This window comes from Odocoileus virginianus, chromosome 22, assembly GCF_023699985.2.
Source record: "Odocoileus virginianus isolate 20LAN1187 ecotype Illinois chromosome 22, Ovbor_1.2, whole genome shotgun sequence".
In the NCBI taxonomy this organism is placed as follows: domain Eukaryota; kingdom Metazoa; phylum Chordata; class Mammalia; order Artiodactyla; family Cervidae; genus Odocoileus; species Odocoileus virginianus.
The window spans coordinates 13,514,288-13,526,014 of record NC_069695.1 but is presented as its reverse complement, the minus strand read 5'-3'; the positions used below and the strand labels follow the sequence as shown (position 1 = coordinate 13,526,014).

Here is an 11,727-nt window from a genome sequence, read left to right as displayed (position 1 = left end):
TCAGCTTCTCAGAAGCCTTTTTGTTTCCTTTTTGACTCTTAACTTTGTCCTGGTTAGGTAAAATTATGAGGACCTGAGATCCAGAAGTTTGAGGTACAAAGCAATGACCCAAGGTAAGTTACAAGGTCGCTTGTGATTAAGGTGAAATGGATGCTACAAGCCAGCAGGGTTATAGACACTCGTGGGAGGGAGAGGTTCTGGTGGCCAGAGTCAGGGGAGGCTTAGTGACAGAGCTCTGCAGGAGGCTCAGACCCTGGATGGGTGCAGATGAGAGAAGCGGTCCTTCTGGGCAGGCGATAGATAACACAGGCAAAGCCTGGGAGGCTGTGGGGAGAGCAGCCTGGCTGACCGGGGGCGTAGGTGGAAGGGTGGAGGCTGATGGACCTAACCAGGGAATCTAGGTCTGAAGCACAGCCTCTGAGGAGCTGGAACTCCCCCTTCCCAGGCCAAGGGACTGCAGACAGGCAGCTGAACCCACCTTGGACAGGAACCAGCCCGCAGACGCCCCCTTGTTGTTGTGGCCAACATTGATCTTAATGAGCTGCCCCAGGTCGGGGGCATCCAACATGAACTTGTCTTCAGCCCCCTTTTCAAAGTTGTCCTTTTCATTCTCCAGCCTACGCTCACCTGTATGCACAGACACACAAGAAAGTTATTCGTACGAAGGAGACCAGAGGAGGAGAGAGAACCAGCTCCAAACTTTAATGGGCCGCCCACTGCAGAATGGTCTCAAAAGTCAACATGTGGGAGGCTGCGGGTGGGGACAGGCGGTGTGTGGACACTCTCTGTACTCCACTCGATTTGGCTGTGAACCTAAAACTACTCTAAAGAATAGAGCTTATTAATTTTTTTAAAAGGATAGCTTCACTCCGAGATCTACAGTCTCCTTAAATCCCTCCAGCTGCCAGTCAAGGCCGAGGCTCACCTTGTGTGTGGCCTGTGCCCAGGACCCATAACTGGGTTTCTGAGTTCTGCCTTAGCCTGGGTCCCCACCCTAGCAAAGCCATCTGCACCCCAGTCCCTGGACCTGAGGCCTTGCCTTGGTTTACCTGAACAAGGAGCACAGCCGTGGCCGTTGGTCCACGGGCTGTGGCTGGGACCCTGACATCAGCCGGCAGGCTGCTTAGGCTTGACTCCTCTGGAAAACGGCGATGATAACTATCACCAGACCCGCTGCGTATTTAACTTTTTCTTTTCCCCCTCACTTGCTCCTTGTCACAACCTAAGAGGGAAGTATTATTAACTCTGTCTTGCAGATGGTGAAACTGAAACTTGGAGAAGTGAAACAACTTGCCAGAAGTCACACAGGTCTTAAGCACATAGTTAGGGCTTGAGCTAACCTGTTCCTTCTAGTTTTCAGTTTTCCATGATCACCTTCCCAAGTGTACCAGTCATGTTAACCCTTATAAGCCCATCTAGACACCAGATTTTTGCTTCTCCATCCTGTTTTCTTTCTTTTCCAGAAGTTGATTCCTTAAATTTTTCTAAATTTTAGATTGCCACAACTCACACATATAGAAAATATTAGACATTCATGTACTCCCCACTCAGATATAAGAGGTATAACAGATATTAACATTTTGTGTAATTAACATAGGACTTTCTCTTTTTTAAAAGAAATTAAACACAACAGGTAGGTCTAAAGCCTCATGGTCCATCCCTTCACCTGCCACACCCTGCCACAAGCAAACAGTATCATCAACTGGCATCCATTATTTTCATGAATTTTTGTTTGTGCATGTATGTATCCATAAAGAACATATATTATTTTTGCATGTTTTAGAATGTTACATAAATAACATCATAGTGAACATTGTTCTGTCTTAAGTTCCTTGTCTGTAGTGTGGGAATGATAAGGACTCCACCTCATAGGAGCTGTTTCGAGGATTAACTGAATGAAGGTGTGCAAAGCCTTTAGGGTAGTGCCCGGAGTGTGGTGGGCAGGTGCCATGTTAGGAGCTGGGATTCTTCCTGTTGCTCATGTTACCATCATCCTATCCTCACACACCCTTGTGCAACTTACTTTCCTTAAGTTAATATCACTCCTTGGAGATTATTATGTTGATGCTAGTAACCGAACTCATCCAACTGCTGTATAACAGTCATTGAATGAAGAAAACACACTCTCTGTTCATTCTTTCACATTTGGGTTGTTTCTATTTAATTGCTATTATAAATAGCACTGAAATGGACTCTCTAGTACTAACCCTCTGCCGTACAGTTATAAGAACTGATCTGACTGGACATCTACAGAGTTTATGGATATTGACATGTGCTCATCTTCAGTGTATTAGCTATTGCAAAATCACCTTCAGAGATGGTTGTATTACATCAGTTATCACCAGCAGCCCTTGAGGGTTCCCATTCCCCATAATCATTGTTAACATATGTATTTAAACTTCTGTTTCATGTGTGTACAGTGGTGTCTTATTATGGTTTTAATTTGCATTCCTTTCACTATTTGAAAAGATTGAAAGATGTTCATATATATACATGTATTTTGAGATTGGTTCATATATATATTGGCCATTCAGGCTTTGCTTGTCCATAATTTTTCTGTTCATATACTTTATTATATTTTTCTATTGTCTTTCCTTTGTCTATAGTCTTTCCTTTTCTTTGTCTTTGTCTATTGTTTTTGTCTGTCCTTTTTTCATACAGAATTTTTCTTGTTTTAATGGACTTTATCAATATTTCCTTTTCTTGTTTGTACTTTCAGTGAATTGTTCAAGAAATTCTATCCTAAACTGAGATTTTTAAAAGACACACTCTTAAAGTCTCTTCTAAAAAGTCATAGTTTGCTTTTTCACATTTAAATCTCTAGCGCATCTGGAACTTAATTTTTGTGTGTGGTGAAAGGTAAAAAGATTGACTTTTATCTTTCCTCATATGACAACTGTTTTAACACCAGTAATTTAATATTTCATCCTTTCTGCTCAGATTTATAATGACACTCTCTGTGTATTTCTAGACTCTCTATTCTATTGGTTTATTTGTTTATCATTCTATACATATCACATTGTAATAGTTTTTGGAGATTTGAATATTTTAGTATTTGGAAGGCAAATATCTTCATATTATTAATATTGTCAATATTATTTTCATTATTCAAAATTGTCCTGGCAATACTTAGCCCTTGTGGACATGAATTTAATAGCAGTTTAAGCCATGGAATATTGCCTTTTGGGAATTTGACTGAAACTGCATTGCATTTATAGAATAACTCGAGAAATTTGGACATCTTACTGAGTTTAAGTCTTTTCTCATCCATAAGCATAATATATTTTTCCACTTTTTAGGTACTTTTGCATGTTATTAAGTAGAAATTTTAATTTTTTCCAGAGTTTTTATTAAGATACCAAATTGCTAGTATAAATCATATATTTTCAAATAATATGTTTGCTTACTGTTTTTATTAATATTTTTGTATTAATCATATCCAGTACCTTTATTAAACTTGCTCATGGTTCTAGTGATTTTTTAAATTATCCTGGATTTTATAGGTGATCATTGATTTTTTTGAAAATTAAATGTTTCTAAATGGGGTAAAAGGTTTGAGTTTCTTCTGATTTTATTGATTTATGATCAAAGAATGTTGTCTCTATGTTATTGATTCATTTGCATTTGTCTTTATGCGATTGAAAAGAATGTATATTCTCTACCTACTGGATTTAGGAATCTACATACTTTCATTAGACCAAGGTTATTAACCATTGTTAAAATCTGCAACCATACTAAATTTTTATCTGTTTGACTTATCAATTACTGAGAGTGTTGTATGAAAATCTTCCACTATGATTATGTACTTGTCAAGTTTCTCCAAGAATTTTATTACTTTTTGCTTCACATATATTGAAAATATGTTGCTAAATCTATACAAGTTCAGAATTATCCTATCTTCCAGGTTAACTGCTCTTTTTGTCATTCTGATACTTATTTCTAATGAAGTGTTTTGTCTGAAAGTTTAATTTGATGGGTATTAATATTGCTATACCAACTTCTTTCCTGTAGACGGTATGTTGCTGGTATACTTAATTTCATTTTATGTATTCTCAGAAATTTGTGCCTCATATATTTAAACTGGATTTTATTTCTTTTAATTTAATATGAGAACATTTATTCTTTAGTGGATGAATTTAGTTTATTTCTATTTATTGTATTATTTACACATTTATCTTACTTTTTGCTATTAGCATGCTTTTTCTTTCTTCATTTCCTGACTTCTAATGGATTGATTGAGTCTTTATCCCCTTTCATTTCCTCTCCTAGTTTAGAACTTATGCATTTCTCTTTGGGGTGCTTAGTTTTACAATTTTAATATGCATACTTGATGTATCAAAGTCTAAAGTTAATTATTCTTTGAAGTCAGTGAATGGATGGCAACCAAGATATGCTTTAATTCTTATTATCTCCTTTCTTTCTCAAATATCACTGTGTTTTAGTGTTCAGGGTCCACATTTTCTCATGTCTTGATAATAGTTATTATTAATAGTATCATTTTGTACAGTTATTGCTTCCTTAAATTTGTTACATAATTATCATTTTTTGGCTCACCTTTATTTCTTAGATCTCACACACTTCTTCTGGGTACAATTTTTTTTTCTTAAAGTATATTCTTCAGGAGTTTAAGCATGAGTCTATGAAAAACTCATGTTTAAGCATGTGTCTATGACTGGTAAGTCTTATTTCTCTTTGTTTGCTTGGAAATCCATTAATTTTGCCCTCATTCTGGAATAGTTGAGTATAGAATTCTAGGTTTGGCTACACCATACAGCTTGTGAGATTGTAAGAAATCTTAGTTCCTTGACCAGGGATTGAACCCAGGCCCTCAGCAGTAAGGGCATGGAGTCCTAACTACTGGACCCCAGGGAATTCCCAGAGGATTGAAAATATTATCCCATGAACTTATATCTTCAACAGGCTGCTGATAGGAATTTGCTATCAATCTAATTGTTTTTATAGAAGATAATCCACCAAATCTGGTTACTTTTAAGATCTTTCTCTTGACCTTTGGTGTCACCACAATGTATCTAGATGAAGATCTGTTCTTATTTATTCTGGTCAATGTCTTTTGTTACTTTAATCTGAAGATTCATATCTTTGCTTAATTCTGAAAAATCGTGATCAGCCATTGTCTCTTCAAATATTTCCTCTCACCTATTCTGTGTATTCTGTTTCTGAAACTCCTGTTCAGCATGTCAAGGCGTATTCCCTCCTCCACATCTCATGACCTCTTACTGGTATTTTTCCAACCTTTTATGTCTCTGACACATCTGTATATTTTGTTTATATTTTTCTACAGTTTGCTAATTATCTATTCAACAATTTCTAATTGTGTTGTTTAACCCATCCACTAAGTGTTGATATTTAGTAACTGTATTTTCAGTTCCTGTATTTTTGCTTCCTATATTGGTCATAGGGGGCTTCCCATGTGGCTCAATGTAAAGAATCTGCCTGCCAATGCAAAAGATGCAGTCTACAGTCCATGGGATTGCAAGAGTCGGACATGACTCAGCAACTAAACAACTGGCATGGAACAAATGTTCTCTACCTGAGGGGTAGAGTTCCCAAGTCACATCTGCAGTGTAAAATGACACCTCAAGCCCACCTGTATATAAGCCTAAATTATCAATTCCCCAGCAACTGTCTTTTTAATCTAGAGTTCTTACAGAGATATGCTTACTGTACTGAGGAGCAATTTTTTTTTCCTAGTCTATTTTTTCACTGAAGATGTTCCTGTGAACTTCTAGGGATCCTGGCTTTTTTGTATATTTTGCCTCATACAGAGCCAGAATATAATTTCTGACCCCAAATGTGTATGGAAATTTATCCTATAGACTGTTGAACATGAAGGTTTCCTTCTTCCAAGATTCAGAGCATCCATTTGTAGCTAATATTTTGGTTTTAAATTCTCTCATTTCTGACACCTGGAGATTTCTCTTTTTTCCTTATACTTCCAGCAATGCATTTTAAATTATTTAATAGATTATGTCCAAAATTCGTGTCTCTGAAGCTTTTCTGATTCCTATAGTATTCCTTTAAATTGGCAGAAACAGGAGCGAACCACCTGTCTCAGTAGTTCTACTGGCCTGAACCTCCTTCCAACACCTACAGCTGGGTCTGTGCCCTCAGTTCCTGGTCCACCTATGAGGCCAAGAGCAATATTCCCCCTGCCCCATTCTTATCTGCCCCAAACTTCTGCAGTGAGTCAGGCCGTGCCCAGTCACATCCCAAAATATAATTCAAGATGGGCATGGAGCTTAGAGAGATAGAGTGAGTGAGAATGAATCCCCTGGAAATGTGGAGCTTGGGTCTATTCTAGGATGCAGGATGGCTTAAAATCAATTCAAAAGCCAAGCACAGCTTATTCTGAAAGCACATCATTCACATAAACTTGACCCAAAGGGCACCATACTGCCCAAGGATGGCCATGACAATGCGTATCACAAGAAGAAGAGAGAGGCTCAAGAGAAGAACCTAGAGGAGCCTGGAGTTGCCTTCCTCTGCCAGGAAGGTGGGAAACAGCCCGCTTAAGAAGAAGTTCTGGGAATGGCTTGAAAAGAGTTTAAATCTATTACCTGTGTCTCCATACTCTCCAAAGATATTGATGAAGACGTCAGCATCAGTCCCTGCACCAATGACATCACCAGTGTACACTTTGACTTCATACTTGTTACCTGGAAATGAAGACAGAGAAAGTGTCAGCTCGTTCTGGTCCTGAGCAGAGAAGAACAGAGGCCTCAAAGTAGCTACCACACCATCCACCCTTCTTTCCAGCAGCACATGAATTGTCACCGTTACTGTCAATAACTGAGCAAGACTCAAGTCACCTGACTTGGTTTCAAGTGGTCATTGCTGAACATTGCTGATTTGTGCATGCAGAGCACAAATCAGAGGGAGAGGGGACTTCTGTTTTCATCTACTAACTTGTTGCCTTGGGATGCATGAGTCAATCCAAATGCAACTAGCCCACCAGCATATCTCCCCTGGATACTGAAATGACTCCAGCTGGGCCCACTGCCTCTATGCTATTTTTGCCAATCTGTTCTCTACACTGTGTCACATTATAAAAATTCATTGGAGAAAACTGATTATGCAAACAAAAACCAAATTTATATATAAATTGTCAAGGCCATAACCAATGCAAAGACCAGTGGAACCAATAAGAGCCAGCAAATATACATTTTGGCATCACTTCATTTAAACACCTATATCTGCTTCCCATATCTTGCTCCATTTTTTTAACAGAAATCCATTCTCTGTAACCCCAAAATGCTTCAGTTTTGGCCATGGCCTCAAGAGGGGGTGGTGTTCAATGTAAATTTGACAACATGTTAAGCCATACTTAAATCTTCCCAACCAGATCTTGCCTTAGAGTGGGGAGCAAAAGCCAGGAGTTTCTACGTGCTGCAAAAGGAAGATTCCTCTAGATTTTCTTTGTGGGCCAACAATTCTAAGGGTTGAGGCAACTTTCCCTTATCTTTCTCCTTGCTGCCATAGCTTTCTATTTTTTATGTTCCAGAATCTTTTTTTAGCTGTCTTATGCCCAATATATGGGGTTCCCAGTTGGCACTAGTCTAAAGAAGCCATCTGCCAATGCAGGAGACATAAGAGACATGGGTTCGATCCCAGGGTTGGGAAGATCCCCTGAAGGAGAGCACAGCAACCCACTCCAGTATTCTTGCCTGGAAAATCCCATGGGCAGAGGAGCCTGGCGGGCTACAGTCCATAGGGTTGCAAAGAGTTGTACACGACTGAAGCAAACAACTTAGCACATCCACATGAACATGCCTAGTATATGAAGCCAATAAAAGGTATTTAACTGAGGCCCGAATCCTAGCCCCTCTGCCTGCCTCCTCCCTAGAGCTTTCCTCAGTGTCCCAGGCCCCAGCGATCTTTCTCCCCGTGCTCCTTGGCTCTGCCATGTAGTCGGTCTCGATGATTTCCCAGTCTCACCATCTCCTCCCTGTTCTGTTTGCTGTTTCCTGCAGGTGAGGCTTGTAAGTTCCTTAAGAACTTAAAAGAGGACTGGGAGCAGGACTTCCTTCTCTCATCTGCTTTCTCTCACAGCTCCTAGCACAGTGCTGGGCACATATGAGAGTCTCACTGAGTATATTGAAAAGCTCATTGAATTTCCTAAATCTCAAAGTCTGGTGAAGTTGCTGAGGGCAAAGGACTGAGGTGTGGAGGTGAGAACAAAGCCAGTTTTCTCCCTTCGCACCTTGAGGCCTGTCCAGCAGTACAGGGCTGCCCTCTAAGACGGCACAGTGCAGATTCTGCAGCGGATCCGTGGAGGACTCCCCACCCACAGTCCTGAAGGCTGAGTTTTGACCGGCTGAGGACCTTGAGCTCAGAGGGAGTAATGTCTTCTCTTTTTCTCCTCAATCTCTACTTGGCAAAACCCATTCAGGGAAGAGAAGACCCTCCAATCCTTGTCCCCACATGTAGGCTCCAGTAGGACAGTTGGTCTCAGATTCCCACCCCTTCTTGCTTCACCACAAAGACACTTTTGAGATGGGAACTGAGCCAAGCCTTCAGACATGCAAACCCTGGCTCAGTGACTTGAAACTTAGGCCACATTTGGGCTCCCTGGGGAGCCTGTTAACATGGCTGCCTTCCAGGCACCCTTCATCACGTGGGTCATCAGTAGATCCTGCTCTTGGTCATCCTCCAGGGCCAGAGGCCTCCCTCAGGGGTGGTTCTTTCCTCCTCTGGCTGGGTGGGCCTCTGAGAGTCACTCGCTTTGGTTCACATCCTTTCTCAGGTGCAGTCAGGGCTCACAAAGAGACAAGACCCCTCTGCCAGGCTGGAGGTACCAAGATGGCATGGGGACAGGGAGAGGCTCTGAAGGCCTCTGCTGAGCATCAGAGGGGCAACAGGACCCCAAAGGGAACTGGGCACAGTGAAGCAGGAGAAAGGACGAGGGGACTGGGGGATATTTGTTGAAGGAGTACAGACACTCTGAGTCATTCCAGAAGGCAGAATTTGAATTAGTGGGATGAAGTATAAAGAGGGATATTGTAGCTCACCAAAAGAAACATTTTCTAGTATCTAGGGCTCTTCAACAAGGACTGGGATACCCTTGGGGGAAGTGAGTTCCCATCCCCAGAGACACCTAGGCGCTCACTCTGTGCCAAGCACACAGTGAGGAGACATCTCATAGCTCCTTGTACAGTGCTGGGCACATATGAGCGTCTCACTGAGTATGTCAGGGACTCTGGAGGAAATGGCAGAGGTAAGGGTTGTGAGAACACTGGATCCTCTGTGGTCTGCAAGTCCATGACGTTTGACCAGGAGTGGCAGCCTTGCAGACTGTGGAGGGAAGTCAGGAGAACAGGGAGGCGTCTCAGAGGGTGGGAGAGGTAACCAGGGCCCACAAAGATGAGGCCAGGGAAGCAGGAACCCACCAAGGGCTTAGGGAACACACATCCTAGTCCTGGGAAAGCCCAGGGAGGCAGAGAACCAGGGCTGAAGTGAGGCAACAGGGGCGACAAGCCAAGGGCCAGGGACCAATAGGCCAGAGAAAGCTTCCAGGCCTTTCCAGGTGAGGCGACCAGGGGCTGATGCCCAGGGGTCAGGAAGCCAGATGAACAGGATGCAGGGAGAAGTCAATTCTGAAACAAAACTGCTGCTGCTGCTGCTGCTGCTGCGTCACTTCAGTCGTGTCCGACTCTTAGCGACCCCATGGACTGCTAGACTGTCCTAAACTCTGTGGGACTTCTGCAGCAGAGTGAGACCTGGGGCCCCCATGCAGTTGGCTGAATGGAGAGTCTGTGGCCTTTGATCACACTGAGGAGGGGCCAAGAACTACCTTTTAAATCCATTCTTTAAAGGCCCCATAGACAGACAATGAAGCTTATTTTATTACTGTTCTCTTTTCCCCGTATTTCCTCTTCAAGCAGAACCCCATAGTATCTGATTAGCCGTTTTCCAAGCAAAGCCCAGGGCCCAGCGTCCATCCTGAGTTGTGATAAAAGTATAAAAGCGGGCTTCATCCCCTCACAGGTGGCAAACAGCCAGCATGGTACCGCAAGGCTTCCTCTTCAGAGGTCGCATGAGAACCCCCCAACTTCCTGCAATCAGAGTTTCAACAAGCACAGACTTTCCATTCTGGTTACAGGTGGGTGTTTCAGCCAGGGGGAAAGGGGAAGAGCCAATAACAATCCCCGCCCCAGAGGCCAAGGGAGCAAGGCGGCCTTGAGAAAGACAATGAGAAGAAAGGTGGAAAGAAGGGGCCAGAATGACCCACCTTCTTGGGCAAATAATACGAAACATTCATATGGGCCTTGCAGTTCACAAGGCACTTGCCTGTCTTTGTGATCCATGCAAGGACCACATGAGGTGGGCAGGTAGCGAGGACATTCTTGCTGACAGATGAGGAAACTGAGGCTCAGAGAGCAAGGACACACAGCTGCTAAATGTTGCCAGCTAGGCTCAAAGCAGGTCTCTTGTCTCCAAATCCAGGGCCACTTCCAGAATACTTCATGGGCTTTCATGCTTTGGACCAGGGGCTGGCTACGTTTTTCTGTGAGTCCCTGATATTAAATATTCTCGGCCTTGCAGGCCTCTCGGTCTCTGCTGCACTTACTGAGCTCTGCTACTGTAGCGCCAAGCAGCGGCCCACAGTCCTATGTAAATGCTACATAAGCAAATGGGCCCAGCTGCGTTCCAAGGAAACTTTATTTATGGACATGGACACTTGAACTTCACAGAACTTTCCTGTGTCACGAAACACTCTTCTTGTTTTGATTTCTTCTCAATCTTCCAAATACGTAAATGCCTTTCTTGGCTCAGAGTCCACACAAAGACAGGTGACAGGCCAGGTGTGGCCATCCCCTGCTCTATGTTGTCTTGTGTTTTCGGGCACCATCCTGTGTGTTTCTGGACAGAGGACTGCAGACCCCTCTGCCCTCTGGGGCCTGGATGGGAGCAGTGCTACCTAGCCCAGGGGAGTCAGTTATTTACAGGATAATCATAGCGCATCCTCGCCGCTAGCTTCCCTGGTGGCTCAGATGGTGAAAGCATCTGCTTACAATGTGGGAGACCCGGGTTCAATCCCTGGGTGGGGAAGATCCCCTGGAGAAGGAAATGGCAACCCACTCCAGTACTCTTGCCCGGAAAATTCCATGGATGGGGGAGCCTCGTAAGCTACAGACCATGGGGTCGCAAACAGACCACGGGGTCGCAAAGAGTCGGACGTGACTAAGCGACTTCACTTTCACTTTCACTGCTAGCTAAGCAGCTCAGGGCTCTAAAGGTTGGGGAAAGACTGCCCTTTCTCTGCCGGGGTGGGGAATGAAAAGGACCATGAATGGTGCTCCGTTTTCCCCACCCCTCACAGTGCTGTGTGACTGCGCTGAAGCTGCCATTCCTTTGAGTCCAATTGAGAAGAGGGGCTAGTCTAATCTGGGGATTCCTGAAGGTGGGGACGATGGCAGGTCCAGTTCTGCAAACTTAGGCCTCGTGCCTTTCAGCTCATTGCCTGGTTGTGAACGAGCAAGGAGTAGGGATGGGAAGAAAGGGGAAGGTCAAGTTGGAGGAGGAGCTGGCAAGCTGAGTTCATTGCTCTTCCTGAGCAGCATGGGAGAAATGGGGACTAGAGATGGCCTGCCCCAGCCCTGGAGTTAGCCTGTGGTTTACCTGTTTGGCATATTATCTGTTATAAAATTTTCCCTAGAACTATTTCTCTCTGACCTTTCAGCAGGGTTACCATTAGCCCACACAGTG

General features: G+C 43.3%; 1 protein-coding gene across 1 annotated transcript in view; it reads right to left on the bottom strand.

Moving 5' to 3' along the window:
* Positions 1 to 169: 169 nt before the first annotated feature.
* The window catches only part of LOC139030332 (lipoxygenase homology domain-containing protein 1-like), a 46,526-nt gene continuing 34,968 nt past the window's right edge, over positions 170 to 11,727 (bottom strand). The window contains exons 8-10 of the mRNA XM_070452420.1: positions 6,579 to 6,677; positions 479 to 627; positions 170 to 253 (exon numbers count right to left, since the gene is read on the bottom strand). Coding sequence (XP_070308521.1) covers positions 170 to 253; positions 479 to 627; positions 6,579 to 6,677 — 332 coding nt within the window. The remainder of the gene's footprint in view (positions 254 to 478; positions 628 to 6,578; positions 6,678 to 11,727) is intronic.